The 20173-nt window shown below is 48.5% G+C and overlaps 1 protein-coding gene across 2 annotated transcripts; it reads left to right on the top strand.

Annotated features, from left to right (window-relative positions):
• Positions 1-1955: 1955 nt before the first annotated feature.
• LOC135371053 (uncharacterized) lies at positions 1956-19229 on the top strand. 2 transcript variants are annotated; one of them, XM_064605028.1, is made up of 9 exons: positions 1956-2223; positions 11611-11797; positions 12512-12601; positions 12843-12873; positions 13671-13717; positions 14172-14294; positions 14656-14817; positions 15119-15334; positions 16889-19229. In XM_064605028.1, exons 3-9 carry the CDS (start codon positions 12524-12526, stop codon positions 18590-18592), a joined length of 2361 nt encoding a protein of 786 aa, XP_064461098.1. In that variant the 5' UTR covers positions 1956-2223; positions 11611-11797; positions 12512-12523; the 3' UTR covers positions 18593-19229. The 2 variants fall into 2 exon arrangements, with proteins under 2 accessions (XP_064461098.1, XP_064461097.1); XM_064605027.1 differs by lacking the exon at positions 11611-11797 and having other exon boundaries at positions 1957-2223.
• Positions 19230-20173: the final 944 nt, after the last annotated feature.

Genomic DNA, 20173 nt, shown 5'->3' with positions numbered 1-20173 from the left:
CTATCGAAGAATCGACAATGATGATGCATGACGAAACGTGCACAAGTCACCGATGTTTGTTGCGGTTTCACCCGGTGACAAGTCTGTATAGAGCGCGAACCACGAAAGATTGTTTCTCGGTACACCATGTCAGCTTTTGGAAAACGTGTGAATGACACGTGGCGGCCTATAGTGGCAAGCTAATCCGAAGGAAGCACCACAGCTCGACCTCGACGCCAGCGTCCTAGTCTTTCACGCATTGCCTGGAACCTCTACCTGGATGAACCTCGCGTTCCGAGGCTGCAGTGACCTGGCATAGCTGGTTCTATGTTTCATTGTTTTACGTCACGTATGGTGCGATTTTTCTTACGTGTATGTTATATGGCGGCTTGGGAAATCTGCAACACATTCACCTCATTGTCGACGCTACTCACCTTTCAGGGCTCTGGGCCAACCAGAGACTCTCCCCCTAACTATACGACAAAATTGTTTGGTCCGAGGTCCAATCAACTATAAAAGATCACTAATATGTCGTCCGTAATGCCACAATGTAGGACTTTCAGACCACACAGTGAAGCTCGTCACAGCTTCACAAAATGGGGTAATGCAAGTATTGTTCGATGATATCGCCTGGTGGCGACTCGAAGGACATCACTCGCCATGGTAACGAGCAAGATCCGGTTCATCTGTGTCCTCTGGCTATTCTGCCCATTACATAATGTTTCGTTCAGTGTGGTCCTGGTCCTGATGAAGTGGTAACAAGAAATGCCATGACAAAAATGCGTTATTCGTTTATGCACGAGATATTTCGTTCAGTCGCAACGGCGCAATGGTTCGGTTGACTAGCTCGCGTGGCTCAGTGCTTTGCGTGCTTGCCATGTCACGTCGAGACTGGGACGTACCCTGGTTCGGCTCCCGGTGCCGGCTGTGCTGTCTGGGGTTTTTCCCGGGTTTTCCTCAGACGCTTTCAGACATATGTCGGTACAGTTCCCTTAGAAGTCGACCCAGGACGCACATTCTCCCAGGGCGTCAGTCGTGACGTTGCCCACCTCTGCAAGGCCGACAACGGTGAGCCTTTCATAACCACCACCACCACCATCACCACCACAGTTCGGTTGCAATGTATACAGACTGAATCGTGTAAGTTGTATTGTAGGTCCTGTGAGATATTGGTATTAACTCGGGTATGAATTGTCGTGTTTGTCGTCTATTATACGTGGGTTGCACTTACGTCGAACCAAGCGGCTTCGTTTAGAGCTTGTTGAAGGTCAACCATTGCACAGAATGATACCTTTATCGCTGTGACACATATACAGTTACATTAATTGTCACAAAAAGGCGTACGTCTCGCGCTTTCCACAAATCAACAGTTCTATAGGTATCCGATTCTGTGCAACGGTTTGCCTTCAGCGAGCTATGCGGTGAAGTGCCGTTATAAGACTACAAGCTCTAAACGAAGGCGCTTGGAAACAAGGAGAGGCTGTAAGAATTGGTACAGGATTTCTTCGTTGAATCACCATGTTTATGTTCTGTACTGCACTGTATATGTTCGGTACTGTCCAGGTGTTTTCCTCGCAGTTTCCGAAGCACACCTCGCGGCATAGCCTCCGCAGACCTGTGAATGATACTACGGGATCTCCTCATGGTGCCAGCGTCATACTGAAAGAAGTCTTGTTTGCACCGTTCAGTTTCTGGCTTGCTAATCGCCTCGTAGCATTGCGATTACGGTAATTAAATAAAACTGTCGTTCCATTGTCGACGAGCACTTCGTTCCGATCTCTCGCCCCACAGCAACGGAGCGAGGACATTCCAGCGCGAACAAAATTTGGCAACGCAACCTTCGAAACGCATTTGACAATAATAACAATCGCACAAGGCGTAGTGATACCCACGCAATGAGCCGCGCACATTTTTCTGTTGCGTCCTCCTTTTATGGGGTTGGCGTCGCCGACGTACGTCGCCGAGCGCCGTAACCGGTTTGCCCGCCGCCTCTGCGCCTCACTCTCCATCGCCCGCCCGCGAGAAGGGGCGCAGCAAAAACGAAGGCGTACTACCACCACGCGTGCACGCTCGCACACACCTGTTTCCCCCGTCAGGACAAAAACACCAGCTATTCTGTAGTGAGCACCGCTTGGATCCTCTGCCTCGAGAGTTCCTTCTAGTCCATGCATCCTTGTGGATTCACCGCGACGGACGTACGAGTGGTTTACTGGCCAGGATCAACGTCTGGGAGGCAGTTCTACGGTAAGCGCCGATTTCTGGATTGGAAAACGGAGGCGAGGGCGAGCGCAAGGCCGTTATGTAGAGGTAGTGCAAGTAACGTTGGTATTCGAGTCGATGAGAAAAAGTCTCGTGTTGCTCCGGTATTTCACGGCGTGGATGCACGAAGGATATGGTGTCTACATGTGAAGGATCATCTGGTGCTTGTTTTCGAATGAACTCAGAGGCTAGTCGTGGAAGTATGGAAGGAACACTCCTGTCTCTAGGACGACGAGATGTATGAAGGACGCGCGGTTATATCGAAACGAAGTAATTCGAAAATGGCGCGAAAGCAAGGTGAACAACATCGTTGCGAGACTTTTATGATATTGATTGACGGCAGGGGTAGGTAATTCCTCCATTTCAGGGTTACTCATCCAGTTCTTCCGATTACCAGTTGCGCGATCTGAGGGCTGGCATTGCAAGTTCTTCTAACTTGACGGATCTCTGCCTTCCGCAATCAATGCCATTCGCTTCAAGTATATTGTCACAAAAACGTCTGGTTTGGCTGATGCATCGCGTAACCAGATGCATTTGTTCAATAATCACCAACCGTGCCGGCTTCCTTCTCCATCTTCACTTTTCTCGAGGCATCCCGGACACACCTGCTGTACACATGTCTTCCATGTGATTGAGGTCATTGATACACAAAAGAATGTGCCGATGGACCGTCGTCGCGCTGACCGGTTCCGCATCTGTTACCGCACCCTCTGGATAACACCGTAAAGTTTGAACGGGTGGCATTGCTTCCTGCTTTCCTTCGGAGTATCCTGGGTCGTCAAAGACACGTCCAGGAACACATCCAGACGATGACGCTCGGAGTGCGTTTCGCGGCAGTTGGGGGCGCTTGCCGTCAAACAACAGTCGTAAAAGGAGAAAATAGCACCGCGGTGTAACTGGTCCCACCATTAGGTATTCTTGAACCGTTCCCCGTAGGAGAAACCGTAATATGTTCGTTCGACACGCACTCTCGCTTCACATGTCGAGGGAGACCATTGTGTGAGGATGACTTCCGCTTCAAGTCCATGCCCAGAAGTAGTTATGGATAAAGATCACAAGCTTACAGGTTTCTGATGACCAGGACTACAGAATGAAAGCGTAGCGTGCTTATAACAAGACATGATGCCGCAGATGCTGCAAAATATCGCGGACATGCGAAGAGATCGCGGTCGCCTTTGTGAGTGTACATCCCTATACTTAGAGCCCCACCTTAATCCCGTAACTCTCCAACAAATATTCAATTAAGCTGAAATAATTCACACAGTCTCAGCTAGCACCCTCCACAAGAAATGACGGTCCTTCATATTCTTTTATTACGTGCCCTCATGGCACCCTCCTGCTGATGTTGTGGACAGTTGTGTTCGCTGGTTCACTTGTGCATTGTCCAACAGAGGTATCCGATCAACCGTCAGGAAAGACGCATCTTTTGCGTAGAATAGCGTCGACGTTTGCGTCAAGAATAACTGTTTCATGCGTAAGGGCACGGGCCCGTAGAGCATCCTTATCCTGGACAGTCGGGTCTGTCATAACCAGAAGGCATTGATATGAAAAGAAAAAAAGGAAAACAGAAGACTGCATCGGGACGTATACGGGACGTATACGGGATCGCCAAGTATCATTCTTTAGCCAGCAGACGACAAGCGCCTTGAAAGAGTGGGCGATAAAAGAACTGTGCTAGCTGGTCTGACTCCTCTATCGCTGCGTTGCATCGGCACGAAGCTGGTTTCTTCAACTTCTCCCACGTCGTCCGGCCTTTCGCTTTCAATGGCTCGTTTTCTCGCCTACTTCCATACACGACGGCATTCTTTGATGGACCAGCACACCTGTATTTTCCAACAAGAAACTATACCGGGGGAGGTTTCATGGATCAAGTTCCCATAGATGTCTCAGGGTGAGGTGCCTGTTGAGCCGACGCGCCTCAGACAGGAGCCCGCTCGGGATCCGATCCCAGTACTTCCCCATACTTTTGCACTTGCACCGTTTGACCGTTCTGTTCCGACCAGTGGCGTATCCACGGGGGGGCTAGGGGGGGCTCGAGCCCCCCCTACCTGCCACGGACCGACCCACACAAATCGTGCAAATCCGAGAACATAATATAGGGGGGTGTGGGGGGTGTGGGGGCTGACCAGTGTGACGATCGCGAAAGTTCTTGCAGTTTGTGGCGTCTATCTAAGAAGCACTCTTGAATGGTTTTCAAAGTATGACCTTTTCAAAATACTTCCAATCTCGTGACACCACCTAATTGGTCATGACAGCCTATACATGTAATCGTATTGTGAACGTCTAAATCAACTATTTTCGTTCCTTTTTTGAATCATCTGTTTGCAGTGTGCACAAGTATGTGTGTGTTGTCGACACAGGATCAGCGGAGGGGGGGCGAGTTTTTGTATCCAGCCCCCCCTACCTTGGAGGTCTGGCTACGCCACTGGTTCCGACTGCTGTGTAAGCACGCCATTAGGCGCATCTTCAGACGCGTCAAGCAGGCATAACATCTGTATACACTGTGTCAACAATGTAGGGGGCCGGATATGGTGCTAAAAACGCACGAAGGTCGTCCAGAGTCAAAGTGAAAGCGACGCAGCAGTCCGTGACTGTGTGATGCGTAACACTTCGCAAGTAGACCGTGGGCCAAGTATTGCGCTGCGTTATATACTCTGCGTCTCGTGTACGGAGCCGGTAGGAAGCAGTACTTCGGATTCGCATTTATACGTAACAGGAAGTAATGACAGTACTTGCGTCTCACAACAGGCACTTGGATGAAACGATCGAGAATTCGGAACGCGAAGGCACTCGGACTGTACGGGGATTTATATAGGCAGCCTTTCGGTTTCGTTATATGGGAAACATGACGCTTATATACTTTTTCTTGACTCGCAAGGTGTGTTTGCCGCGTCGCGTGCGCTTATTACCACACCGTGTACCTTGCCCATATTCCTGTAGAAGCATTGTAAAAAACGAGAAAACGGAATCGCTAAAAATACTTCAGTGTCGGGGAAAGGCGAGTTTCGCTGCAGCAATAGACTACTATAGTATATATAAAAAAGACTATGTCTAAAACGTCGCATTGTCTTACTTTCGCAGTTAACTTTTAACATCAAAAACAACTTTATTGTGAAAATGATGAATGGGGCGTCCCGTCGCCAGCTGCGATACTCTATTACTCATTGCTTTTATTACAACATACTACACTCTTAGAAATGAACTTTACCGCAATCTCTCCTAGCAACCATCATCTCGAATGATATCGTTATATGCCCTGATTTGTTGGAAACGGAAGGCGTACGCCTTTTTTTGTGTGTGACAGTTATGAACAGCATGAGTGCCACAAAAAGGCGTACGCCTCCCGTTTTCAACAAATCAAGGCACATAACTATATCATTCGAGATTATGATTGGCTGAGAGCGCGAAGTTCATTTTTAAGAGTGTACACTCTAACAACTGAACTTCACCGCATAGCACTCTCTCTGCCAATCATTGCCACGAACGATAGGTTATATCTTCTGATTCGAGGAGAGAGGGGGGCGTACGCCTCTTTTGTGTCAATTTGGATACATGATAGTTGATATAAAAAGACGTACGCCTCCCTCTCTCCTCGAATCAGAAGCGATAGACCTATCATTTGTGGCAATGGTTGGCACATAGCGTGCTATGCGGTGAAGTTCAGTTTTTAGAGCTTAGTAGATACGCCTTTTCCAATGAGATTTCACGAACCTTTGAACGTTTGTTCTGGTAACACCTTCGTGTAGCCTCGTCGAAAGTGCACCTTTTCGTGTCTTCATTGACTGCCATTATAATGTTTTTCATTTCCAATAATGAATTAATAAAGCGGCCCAAATATCGGCGAGGCGATTGAGCAACTCCACACTTGTCGGCACCTGAGTGCGGGCCTGCAGAAGTACGAAGACAACAGAACCGACTTAACCGGTTGTCTTGTCTTGGTATTTTTACGTGCCTACTCTGACCTAAAGAACAGTCTGCAAAGACGTAACGTGTTTTTCTCTTTCATGTAACGGAACGGTATCACCCTATCTTCGACATCCCAAGCTTATACAACGGATTCGATTCGTTCCTTCTTCTTTTTTATTTTTTTTTGCGCTTTTTTATCTTCCTCTTTTTCAGTCGTACGCTAGTTTGTGTTTGTGCGCGCGGGTTTGTGTTCAGTTCGGCAGCGAAAGATACGGGCGTTCCAAACTGGATTAAAGTCATTATAAGGACTATATGTATATCATGTACACCGAGCGTAACGCTACAATTTTGTTTCGAACTCCGACATCGTGTTCCTCATACGGTTCCTACGGTACCGGCTTCTTACTTTCTTTATGTCGCACGACGACTGACCCAAAAGGTATGCATACCTCTAGAGAAGACCGATGTATATCACATCTTGCAAGGCGATTCTTCATCAATAAGCCTGACAGAAGACATATGCTCTTGAAAGAAAAAGAAGTCGCCACTTTCTGGAGTATTTGAGCAACGCCCAATCTGCCTCCGCGCTTGACGCAATAGGCAAGTCATATCCTGGTACCCGTGGTTGACGTCCTTGATAGATGGCAGACGAGAACAAAATAAAGAAAGCAGCGCGTGAAACGAAGCATAAGAGGTATGCTTCATTTCGTATGTACACAGCGCTTGTTCCATATTCAACGCGGTCGCATTAATACGCATAAGCTCGGAAACGACGGTCCAGAACCAGAAGCGCAGGCACGGCAAAAATGCGCTGCGACATGTCTCCCTTGTCGGGTTCATTCACCGGAAGCAATAGCGACTTGCAGTCTTTTTCGCTTTGTTTGTCCATCAAACCACGGAGTGTTTCCAATCACCACAGAAGATCGAGACAGGAAACCAGCACGGTGCACCCCCCCACGTACTTTTCGCCTACGGCGTTCGTGGGTTGGTGCTACGATTTTGGAGCAACCTTTGCCAACCCTTATTCGTACTTCCACAACATCCTACACCACCGTGACGCAAACCAGTACACCTGTCTCTTTCAGGCCAGCCATTGAGAACTGCCCTGCAGGACGCTCTCCCTAAAATGGGCATGCGAGTTCTGGCATGCGGGCCCACACGTCGACTTTTGTTGTACGTTTCATTGATGCTGTTCCTTGCTATATATATGCTTCTACGCCACCGAGAGCGTTACGTTATACTGTGCATGGTTTCTGGGACATCTGTGGGTTAACAATTTTAACCGTCAGCTAGTAGGCACAAACCGATGGCCATCCTCAGCATCTGTTAGCGGCTCCAGACCACTTGGGGCTCGGTTTCTAGTACGTGGCATACAGTGAACGCTCGTTAATATGACCCCCGATAATCTGACATACGCGCTTTAGGACCATACTCCTGGGGAACAATGCAGTGAAACATCTGCAAATCCCCTCGTTAATATGACAATTCCGCATTATGACCAAAATTTTCGGGAACGACCATGGTCGTACACTGTTAAAACAGAACTTCACCACATAGCACGCTCCTAACCAACCATCATACCGAATGATATCATTCTGTGTCATGATTTGTTCAAAACAGGGGGGAGGCGCCTATCTGGGACAGATTACCTTGTCCCAGATAGGCGCCTCCCCCCTGTTTTGAACAAATCAGGACACAGAACGATATCATTCGAAATGATGGTTGGCTAGGAGCGTGCTATGTGGTGAAGTTCTGTTTTAACAGTGTAATAACGAGGGTTCACTGTATTCGCTACTGTCTGTCAGGTTTTCCAATGTTTGCGGCAAAACAGAGAAAGTTTTAATTGCGGAAATCCTATTCTTTCCAGCTTTCTGCAACCGTCCTCGTATTCTTCAGTCTGACCTTGAATGTTCTCAATGCATTCTGTGGTCTCTCATATCGTTGTATGCGCTTTCATATTCTGCGAGTTGTACATATGTCTGCAGTCTGCAGCATGTATTGCCGTGATAAACTTCATGGAACTGAGGCACATTAGTTAAAATATGCCCATAGGAGTAATTTTATTTGCTTCTCCGCCTCCGGAAAACGGAACCAACCTGTGTTGCCCGCAACTGTTGGAAGAAAACGACGAGTATCGCGATACGTTGTCTTTTGACGCCCAGTGTCTATAATGCGAGAAACGTGACGAGAAATACATCAGAATACAACTTCCGTTACCCCACATTCTTCACGCGTTCAACTTTCAGATTACCACAAGATCCTCAATGGTTTGTATATCGTATACCTGTGTAGTTTTTTCGGCCATTAGTGAGACCCCCATGGCGTATGTCTTTTTGGCTATTGGCTTATGGTTTGTGTGTTGACCCCGCGGTATGCTGCGCTACGCGTTATAGCTCCAAACTGCCATTGTTCCGGTATACTATTGTAACGAGCAGTGTCCTTAGTGGCATTGAGCGCGTTCTGGTCATTTCTTCTGCATCGGGCAGGTGAACAGTCCTTTTCCAGACGCAGAGTGGTCGTTGCCTTCTCAGTATGGCTCACGTACATATAGTTTGTCTGCTGTGCGAGCCGCCCACGCTTTCTCGAAGCTCTCGCAGCGCAAGTGCTCGGTCGTGACTCGTTCAATGTCCCTCGGCAGAGCGTGCATCGTCATTTGCTCTGCCAGACGGAAACCCACGGCGAGATCTGGAACATTACGCCCCTGCTTCATTGCTCCTGGACTTCCTGCAGCTCGTTCTGGGTGCGGTTCAGGACGCCATATTCAGTTCTCTGTCCGGTAATGCAACGTTTGATGGATGCTGTGCGTCGGTCCTTCGGAGTTTGTGTGAAAAGAGAACATTGATACTTTAGCCTTGGGGTTAATACGCACCTCCATCGCATCGTGCACACGCGCGGATCTCATTTTCTTTATTCGTTTGCTCATAATGCCATTGATGACGATGGCGAAAAAATCTGAAATTAAGTCCCCTGAGATGACGTTAGTTGACTTTGCGCAGTTTGTCGACGGACGACAGGCCAGTCTGCAAACATATTAACCACATCAAATGACCTGCGGTCTATTCTGTCCAGGGTTCCTTGCGTAGCTCCTGCTGTCCCGTGTGAAAACTATCACACGCCGTCATGAATGTGACGTGAATTCTCTGTCACTTCACACGTTGAGCACGTCGCTGTTCGTCTTCACCTGCAGCCCTCGTTAAAGCAGCACCAGTACTGGATGGTCTGCTGACGGACACTGTATCGAACAGAGTTAGCGAAGAGAAAAGTGTCCAACCCTAGATCATACTATACGGATGAGCCCAGTCGTGAGCAAGGGCGGAGAGTGGCCTTCGCGTTGGATGACTGCTGGTATGGACGAAGAGTGTCGCAATGCTATTATGCAGGCCGCCTTTGTCGACCGAGATAATTGCAAGGCGGGGGAATAGTAAGCCCTCCGTAGCAAGCTGTACCTTCTGCCCAGTGTCTGCATACATCCACGGGAAACGAACACAAGGGCACTACGTCATCCTACGCACGAGTATAAGCGCTGTTCGAGAACACCTCAGTAAGCGTGTATTCACACAGCCACAAGATATCCCGTAGCAGACGACAAGAAAAGACGCTGGCAGTGTCATCCGCTAAGTGTCGTCTGCTAAGTACGCAGTGTACGCCGCTCCCGGTATTCCGGCATTTTGGGATTTTGGGAATGGTTACAGTGCCCTATAGAAGAGGGCACTGTAACCATGTAACTGTAACCAGTGCAAGGCACTGTAGAATGGTCAACATAATGTTGGGCGGAAGTTCGGCTCCGTGGCTAGTTTTTCTTCTTCTTCTTCTTCTTCCACTAGAATCTTCCGTGAGGATGTCGCTTGTCTGAATACACGGTAGTCAGGTCCAAGCCACAGTCTTAAAAATGAACACCGAATAACACGCTCCTAAGCCAACCATCATCTTGAATGATATCGTTATCTACCATGATTTGTTGAAAACGGGTGACACGTGAAAACGTTGAAAACGTGACACCCATGCTGTTCATATTTGTCACAAAAAAGGCGTACTCCTCCCGTTTTCAACAAATCATGGCAGATAACAATATCATTCGAGATGGTGGTTGGCCAGGGGCGTGCTATATGCGGTGAAGTTCATTTGTAAGAGTGTGCTTCCTTCGTGTATGTGTCATGCTAATCATGTCATCAAGCGTGTTATGTTATCAAGTCACGCACATCAAATTATCAGACCCTAATGAAATGGGGTACACACTTTAAAATGAACTTCACCACATAGCACGCTGCTAACAAACCACCATACCCCGAATGATATCGTTCTCGCCACTAAGTGAAAATAGAAATGTGAAAACTTGAAAATGGAAGGCATGCGCCTTTTTTTTTTTTACCAATTATGTACTGTATACGTGGAACGAAAAAGGCGTACGCCTCCCGGTTTCAACAAATCAGGGGCGAGGACGATGTCATTCGGGTTGACGGTTGGCTAGGAGCGGGCTACGCAGAGAGTAGGTTACCGCAGCATAAGTGGGGAAACAACCCATGACATACACAATTCATGATTTTGTTGTTGTTATCGATACTAGATGTATGTCGCAGGGGAAAGCATCAACATCTGTAAAGTTCTGGCAACCGTGTTATTAATAACTTTATGTGTTATTAATAAGTTTAGCAGATACCCGCAGTGCAGTTGTGGTGTAGTTTTAAACGCCATTGCGTGTAGACTTTTGTTTCACATAGATATACGTACTTCCGCATGATGACAAAGGTCAGCTGCCAGCAAGCCCTACGTTACCGACATGTTTTTGTATTTATTATTATTTTTTATTCTATTTTATATTACTATTTATTGTATTTTTCATTATCGTCTCTGCACTTGACATTATCATTCCTAGCTGTCTTATGTGGCGCCTTCATAGTCTGTCTTCTCATACTGCGCAGCCTCGGATAGCTCTCGCACTCCGGAGAAGCGCTTTCAGAGGTGGATTCATGGTCACTCTACCCGAGCATTTACACGAGCGACATCCCCAAGGGATATTCTAGTGGAAGAAAATGTATTTAAAAAAAAGTTCCGTTGCGTATTGTGTTGAGCATTTGCAAGGCTCCAGAACATCAAAAGTAGCGCACTGCGCAGAGCCGTAGCAGACGACAGGGTCTATGGTGTCGTCTGCTACGGAATATCTTGTGGCTCTTGTGATATGTGCTTGGGAAACCATTATTTTTGTGTACTGCCAAAAATTAGAACGTTCACAACAGGAATACGTCGTTATATCGGAAGATATAGTGCGAAGGGTTTCATCGCTTATCATGCATTCATAATGGCTGTGCATGCAAAAGGACAGCTGCTGTCGATTGCGATTTAGTATAGAGACCTTCGCGGGGGCCATAGTGATCAGAAGGGATTTCTATGATGGAGGCAGCTGGCCTTGCACGAGAAGGCTCCCTTCTGTGCTGACAAGTTCGTGAAAACATTTCCTTAATCCTTTAGACCAACTGACTGTCCAGGCTGCTTCTGGGAACGTCGGGTTCACGTTGCAAGAATGATGTGTAGTGCTATGGTGGATTTTCCGCCAAACTTTCCAGACAGCTGCCGGCACAGTTGCGCCTGAAGTCGGCCCAGGACGCATACTAACCCCCTTCCACTACTCCTTGCTGTACTCCCACCACCTGTCCAGGTCTGTACGTCTCTCGTAGCCATAGTTGCTTCGCGGCGCTAGCACGGATTAAAAAAAAAGGAAAAGAAGTGGTATGGCATCTGCCCTGTAACAACCACTTATTAGTCACCATGTATTTTTTGGTGACAGAGAGGTGGACCCCGCAAGTGCCATTCCTCAAGCATACTGTTGAAGGAAGGGTTATGTAACATGAGGTTTTCACTTATTGCACAAAACTTATCTGTATTATTACTCGATTATTAATCTTATTATCTATAATTTTCCATTTATGAACCTTTCTATGTTCGACGCAGACGTCCCGATATTGCCTTCCTCTCTGCAAGGTAGTAAATTACGGTCGCGACACGCCTCCATACAATGTCATTTCGTTGGGTAACTGCGTTCGTGGTGCGGCTACGAAGACTTCCTCTGACACAGTTTCTAAAGGGTGGCGAACGGAAGTCACACAGGGACTACAATATTCCACCCGCCAGTTCACCAGGCTCGCAAACATGGGCGTGGAATGCATAGACTTCTAGAGGAACCTGGCGCAGCGACTTTAAAAACAGCGACGGAAACATATTAAAGTTTCGATCGCGTGACACATTAATAGTTTCACTAGCGTGACCTTGTAGTGTGAAACCACAAGGTGTACACTTGTGGGCGTATGCCTTGATAATGGCGGGTTTTGCTGTCCTGGATGCCGCGTCTTACGTTCGAATTATCTCGTTTCAGTGATCTCCCAAGATGCCTTCAGACCGAAGCACCCCAGAACACAATGGAATCATTACACGTCGAGTGACACCCGGACCCGTCGCAGAAAATGTACGTTCTGTCAGTTTCGCGCAAGGGGCACCTGCTCTGTCTTCTGTGTCCTCGAATAGCGAACGTCTCCTCTGCTCCTAAATTAGTATCTTATCACAAATCAGATTCCTCTATCGTTTCAAACGAGATAGTCGACACGGATCTGTGAAAGTTACGGTATACATCTGGGGGACCTCGTAGCACAGAAGTGTAGGGGTGCACTGTGCCGTTATTCATTTGCCACTGTGGACTTCCTTTGCAGGATGCTGACGTCATTTCCAATACGAAGCACGGTAAGTTTGGGTCATCCTTTTTTTTGCCAAATGCGCGGTTGGTTATGCGTGCGAGCCCCAGGCACAGCCAACATTACAGAAAAGAGCTCGTGGGGTACAGTAATCACTGGAGGCTTGAACCCCTCTGCGTCAGTCCTGCCCACGAATAGTGCGTGCTACCTGCACAAGAGCATGCCCCTTTAAGTTTTTTTTACGGGAATATATCTTCAGGATTGGCTTATGGTAATAAGTTTGGGTATCAATTTCAACTTCTTATACATTGCAGATATGCTCTGCACTCGTGTCCACAGCGGGACCTCTTAACCGGCGTTCGACCACAGGCAATCGTCTGAGTAAAAGCATGCCGTTCACAATTACCGAATGAAGTATAAGCTCCATCATTTCCATTTAATCTACAATGCTTCGCTATACGCGAAGAAGCAGCAGGCAGGACCCAGTACTTTCTTTGAACTTGTATGAAGAGTCCCTTAGTCTTCATAGGAAACCATCGTATGTAAGCGAGTCATACCGCATTTAGTAGCCCCGTGAAACGACTACTTTTTCCCCCCATTTAAATTGCGGACGTCGTGTGATGACACAAGGTTTGTGTCATTGTGTGTGTGTAACTGTAAAAGGCGGTGCACCAACCGACGAACGCTCGGCACAGCCAACAAACCATGAAGGTCGCGCACGTGTTTAATTGGCTCTCACCTTCGCGTATACGCATAGGAACGTTTGGCGACTGCCCCCTTTCCCTAGCTGTAAGGGGTACTATGAATAACAATGAGTAATGAAATTCGGAATGATTGTCTTTACAGAGGAATGGACGACGTCAAAGAAGGTCGTCAATCACAAGACACGACAGGTGGGTCGTCGTAAACTTGAGTTACTGTTGAGTCAGCTGTGTTGTCACGTACGGGAGTTTCCCCCAAAGCCCACACTCTAATTGGGGGGAGTAATTTTAGTCCTTATAAGGACTAGATGCAACCATTAGTCCCTTTCAGGACTAACTGCACGGAAGTCTTGTGCGGAGTTTAGCGACTTTTGGCAGTGCTAGGAACTAAACTTCAGGGTCGAGGGACTAAATAGAGAACATTGCAATCTAGGGATATATTGCTTCTATTGTGATTGCTTCTATTTTCGAAGCAAGCGGACGACAAAAACGGACGTGTAAACGAGACCTAACTCGAACGCCCCTGTGCCATCACCGAACAGGTCTTTCAGCCTTGTCGGGACATAATCACGGTACGGCGACGTTCGAGTTATAAAAAGCGCGTCAGAAAGGCACTGTGATGATATACAAAGTGTTGTCGGTGCAGACGGAAACACGGGTGCAACGGCAGGTTGTCCTGGAAGACGGCAAGGTGATCGCCGACTCTGGTCCGCAGATTACGACCAGGACAACGGAGGACAACAAGGTTGAAGAATCAGAAGACACACAGGTATGTTGTAAAGACAATACGCGCGCAGCCTCGAACCAAAATCGGGTGAGGCAAATGAGGGTATCAAGACCTTGTGGTACTTTGGCAGCTTTCAATTAGCTATTATACTTTACTGTCATCTTCGGTGCTTACTTGCCAGAGGACGTTGACAAAGATAAACTTCAGCGAACGTTAAGGTATACTGGCTGAATCAACAGTTAGGACGAACACAACATTGAAGCCGTAGTGTAATGGACATTACGCAACCGGGGATGTGTGGGTTCCATCCTACCACCTCGCTGTCTTTTCGTCAGCCTGCCATCCTTTAGACCCTTCAGCTCGTCAAGTGTGGGAATCTTACAGTGGTTCCTTGTGTTTGCAGCACAAGAAGACAGGAGACGACCGTGCTCCAGATGGTTATGTACCAATCCCTGGTTCCGAGAAAGTAGTATGCGAGAAGACAGAGACCCACCACGTTATGAAGGAGTCCAAAGAAGAGAACATGAAAATGCACGACGAGAGGATCAGGGATCTTTCGAAACCGGTATGTACCACGAGAGGGCGGCGGTTGTTTATCTTTACTTTCAATGTAGGAAGCAGAGATTAACCGCTTTATTACACTCGCGGTCTCGCGGGCGAGATCTCGGTGGCAGGCAGCCAGGAGAAAGGCACGTGCCAACATGATGTCACAAAAAAACAAAAAAAAAATGTAAAGACAACTCTAGTACACTTTGTGTTATTCAATAAATGTATTTATCTTCCTATACCGTTGCACCATAGAACTATGAGATGTATAGAGAAGGTCGTCGAGATAAGACACTGATGATAAGTTCTGATACTCGCAGGAGGAGATCCATCGGATGGCGCTCATGGTTCCTGGCGAATCGCCTCTAGTAGGAATTTCACCAGGACAGTATCCAGGAAAGGTGACGCACTACAGCAGCCGTTGCAAGAAGGTTAGCGACACGGACGAAGTGAAAGAGTTCTCGGAGCAGAAGGGCGGAGAGGTTACCACCCAGACAACCAGGACGCACCACCACGAAGAAGTCGACGACGACGAGGTATGATGGAGTTGAAGTGAAGGGTTCCTGTCACAAAAGATGCGCCGGAAGGAGGCATCCGAGCTGATGCCGATATTCGATACGGTCGAAAACCTGTAGGATTCATTGCGTATAAGTCATCAGGCTACCTCCTCACCACCTCACCGTGGCTCAGTGGTTAGCGTGCTGGCCATAGACTGGGAGGTACCCGCTGTACTCGAGGTGCCGGCTGTGCGGCCTGGGGTTTTTCCTGGGTTTTCCCCGGACGCTTTCAGACGTATATGTCGGCACAGTTCCCCTAGAAGTCGGCCCGGGACGCACATTCCCAAGGGCGTCAGTCGTGACGTTGTGAGACCTCTGTGAGGCCGACAACGGCGAGTTCTTTCACCACCAAAGGCTCAAAAGTACAGACAAGCCATTAAGTTATAGGTCATATCTTCTCGCGGACAGAAAGATGGCGTTACCTTAAGAGCAATACAACAGGAACCGGATTCATGTGTTGCGTCGTTCGTTATTTATGCGTGAACGAAACCGCCAGGTTGCACCTCCCCTCGCCTTCTCAAGAAGCGCGACAATGCGGAGCGCCCTCACGTCGGTCTCCCCAAACGATTTGCCCAATCATCGCGGGAGGTCGCTTGAAGAGACCAATGGGAAGTGGCATGGGCATTGTGGAGCTTCTTGAGGAGGAGAGAAGAGGTAATGTGCGGACTGCGGATTTCTTTCGCGCCTAACCGTGTATGCGAACGAGCGACATTCCCCAGAATGCTCCAGCAGAAGAGGCGCAAAACGTTATAGCTTTCTGCTGCTACGTGAGCGCGAGTGTTCAACGTCATTTCTTTTCGTGCTCCTCTAAGCACGGGGAATATCCTGCGGCTCATCAACAAGATATTCTATACTATCTTAGAAATGATGGTCGTGGTGGTGGTGATGGTGAAAGGGCCCGCCGTTGTCGACCTCACAGATGTGGGCAACGTCACAACTGAGTCTGTCGGCCCACCATCGGCCCTGTCGTCTGCAATACACTCTTAAAAATGAGTTTCACCACAAAGCACGCTCCTAGCCAACCATCATCCCAAATGACAACGTTCTCGCTCCTGATTTGTTGAAAACGGGAGGCGGAGGTGTGCGCGTTGTCATTCGGGATGATGGTTGGCTAGGAGCGTGCTATGTGGTGAAACTCATTTTTAAGAGTGTAGCAGACGACAGGGCCGATGGTGTCGTCTGCTATGTGCGGAATTCTGTTTTGTGATGTCGTGTCTGCTATGTGCCTCACTCCCGATATTCCGGTGCAGTGGGAATGCTTAACCGAAGATGCTGCGGAACTTGCGTCCCGCGAGTAGTTTTTGCGTTTTCTTCCACTAGAATATTCCGTGGGGATGTCGCTCGTGTGAATACATTGTAAAGCTCAAACGGAGCGACGGACGAATCGTGTTCCTTTTGCGTTAGTCTCAAAGTAATGCACCCTAGTGCCCCTTCAAGCGGAACTCTAGGTCGGTGAAAACGTGATACAATTTGTCGACTGATATGTCAAAATAAATTACCAATGCTACAAAGTAATATATTGGGGTATCGCAGGTTCCAGAAGACGAAGCTGAAGGTAAGGGCTTACCAGCCATCGAAACCGAAACAAGACGAAACTACGAGTACCTTCATGACGGAGACGAACACGATAAGCTTTCTGACAGACAACGCAAGGAGAAGGAAATGCGATTCCTTACGACAGGAGAACCAGCAGAGCGTCGAGACCCCGTAACTCGCAGGGCTCTCAGTCTCCAAGAAGAAGAAGAGATCAGAAACTCAGTAACAAATCGCTGGCTCGAAGACCACTTTGGTTCGGACCAATCAGACGACGACCCGGTTAGACCGCACTCTGGTGGCAATATCATAAACATACGAATGACCGATAAAAGAACTCCAACGCCACCGTCCAGAAGGGACTCTCCAGAGGTTATTTACACTATGCCTTACTTCAAGTCCCCCAATCAGGAGCCAGTAGTGCGTGAATCCGTCAGTCCGTACCAGCCCTCAACGCTGCAGAGTAGTAGGGTTCAAAAGACGTCGTATCATCTTGGTGAACACGAAAGGAACGTAGAGAAGACCAACGTGAAAAACGTCTGGAAGTCGAGTCCCTCGATATACCACGATCTAACGCGAGACTTGGACGACGCCTCGTCTGTCACGTACAGGAGAGAAGGTGGAGCGTACAAGGACCTGGAGAGCAGCTACAGGCCAGCAGAAAGGTCCACCATAGTAGGCAACAGCATCTTTACCAGAGAGGACCGCAGACAGCACCATACCAGCCAAACGTTGGATGACAGCAGGATTCGGAGGCACGACTCCTTCCATCAGACGGCTACGAGCACCCCTAAGCGACCTGTCCACCGGTCACAGTCTACCCGTGTACCTGACAGGACTAGCAGCCAGCCCACGCCTCACTGGACAAACTTCACCCTCCCCAGAGGTCCGAACGGCCGCGTCAGAACATTCACGGAGTACACGTCAAGGACCAGCCGCGGCGTTCAGGCTGATCTTGAGGAACCAACAATTACCCCAACATCCCGCCAGACAGTCCGCACGGTCAAAGAAACGCAGAGCTTGCCCCGCCACACTCACACTCATCACCACCACCGTCACCACACACATCACCAAAACCACGAGGAACGTCAGAGACACGACACCAGGAGCCCAGAGTCTAACGCGTCGTCTACGATGTCGCGCCCATCCAAGACATTCTACTTCGGTGACAAGACGGACGTGAGCTTTCACAACAAGCATCGTCCAAACTACTTCACGATTGAAAAAGATCGCTCAGTGCAGCCGCCTCGAGGCTTCAGTTCGGACCGGTATTACTCCGTCGAAGACTTAACCGGCCGATCTTACACCAACAGTCACACGCAGTCGGTAAAGAAGACCAGCTACCAGGATAGACAACGTAACGTGCACGCTACACCGCCTACGAGTCCACCACCCAGGCTAATTAAAGTGACCAACGGTCGCTTGTCTTCGCCGCCCGTGCCTCCGCCTCCTCCGCCGTTCCAGTACGAGAAGCTAAGCCGGCCGATAAGGACGGCATCACCAGTAGTGAACCCTCCGACTTTCACTCCTTTGTTAAGTCCCACGGAGATAAAGAGACAGCAATCGAGTTCGATGAGCAACCTGTCTCGAGATCGATATGACACGACCCAGGAGTACCGCACCGCGACGTCCAGGACCACGAAGAAGGAATACAGAGTTCCAGGGCCGACAGTCGTTGAGGTGCGGAACTGGAATAACCGATAAGTGCGCCGTACTGCTGCAGAGGAACTGTGCGCTTCCGGAAGGAATATTGGCTCAATTCGATGAGTGCGCTCTGTAGCAATTACTATCAGGCAGTCTGCAGATCTAGTGACAAATCCTTGTAGGAACATGGTGGGGGACTGCAAAGCTGATATAACTAACGTGCAGGGTGTTTCCGCTCGGACAAGACAAAAAGAAGAAGAGAACAAGGACAAAGAGAAAACATTCAATTACAGAGCGAATCACGCACTGTGTATGGTTTCTAAGGTACATAGTAGACACAGTGCAAGGATGAGACGGTTAGCATATACTGACGGTTACTTGGTCACCTTCATAGTAATTATGCCCATGCTTGGTCTGTCCTGTCATTTCTAGCTACGGGGAACGCTCTGCGCCAATATAATAACACTGAGTTACCACAGGGCTCAACTCTAGTTGTACATAGTATTTTTTTAGAATTTTCGTGTCTAACCCGCTAGCTCAAATACAAAGCATAATTTCTGATGTGGTGCAAGTAAGAATCTTCACCAGCTCGATTTGTTCGTCAAGGGCAATTAATGGACTACTGCCGGTTGTTTTGTGCCAACAGATGCAATATGTGTACATAGCTAAGTTGAGTAAAGCGTGATCGATCAATACAGTGTGACTGTTCACTCTGCTTATGGTTCACCGTCTTCGATACCGTAGAAAATGTTGATAAATAGATAGATAGATGAAGAAGAAAAAAAATGGAAACGTAGGTCACGCCTGTGCGACCAGCTGTTGCCAAATGCTGCTACTCGAGGCCTCACCATAAACAGACCTCTACCCGAGAAACGTCATCATGACGCTGACGTTGGTAGACAGACTGCAACCGAAACAAATCGGAAGGGGAGGGCTGGGTTCTACGAATGGCCACTTGTTCGCTGCCTCCTATTGAAAGAAAAGTAGGAACGAAGGTCGCGTCCCTTTCAGGGACCCACTACTACCCGGTATTACTCCGGGGTCCAGGGATTACTCCGTAATCCCCTCAAGACCGTGGCTTTCGGGCGCGACCTTGTTCGCCAATAGCTTCGAGCGTAGTTCAACTCCACCAAATTGGTGGCGCTGTCGAACACTATGACGTCCATGAAAGAACCAATGTTCTGAGGCTGGAACAACATAGGCTGCGTTCCAATACCTCGCGCCTGCGAAGCCGCCTGACTAGGCAGCTGAGTAGACCCCTTTGCTTGTCACTATTGGAACAGGCTTGCCTAGCCGAGGCGCCTGTGGCGCCATCTCGTTGCTCACGCAAGAAATGCGTACGGCGCAAGCGCAGCAGGACTCTAATGCGCTAAGTTTGTAGGACATCGTGCATAAACTGCCACCTTCACAACTAAACTTGTTGAAACTCTCTACGCATTTTAAAAAACATACCACTATGTGCAACTTTACATTTAAAGCCAGCAGAAACAGCGGGCACGCTGGTACCATCAACGCGCGCCTCCATCCCGGCTGTCAGATGGTCAGGCGTGTAACTAGACTGCATCGATGCGCACTAGGCGGTAGCAGACTGAATAGCGATAGCGGACTTGGCGAGATTTCGAACGAGACTTAACATGGCGG

Source organism: Ornithodoros turicata, chromosome 10, assembly GCF_037126465.1.
Source record: "Ornithodoros turicata isolate Travis chromosome 10, ASM3712646v1, whole genome shotgun sequence".
Classification (NCBI taxonomy): domain Eukaryota; kingdom Metazoa; phylum Arthropoda; class Arachnida; order Ixodida; family Argasidae; genus Ornithodoros; species Ornithodoros turicata.
This window is presented reverse-complemented; position numbering and strand designations above follow the sequence as displayed.

Bases quoted from the DNA above. Each gene is read 5' to 3' on its own strand.
- LOC135371053 (XM_064605028.1), top strand. From the start codon at position 12,524: ATGCCTTCAGACCGAAGCACCCCAGAACACAATGGAATCATTACACGT. The intron at 14,818-15,118 runs GTATGTACCACG...TGATACTCGCAG, and splicing joins TCAGGGATCTTTCGAAACCG to GAGGAGATCCATCGGATGGC. The intron at 15,335-16,888 runs GTATGATGGAGT...GGGGTATCGCAG, and splicing joins AAGAAGTCGACGACGACGAG to GTTCCAGAAGACGAAGCTGA.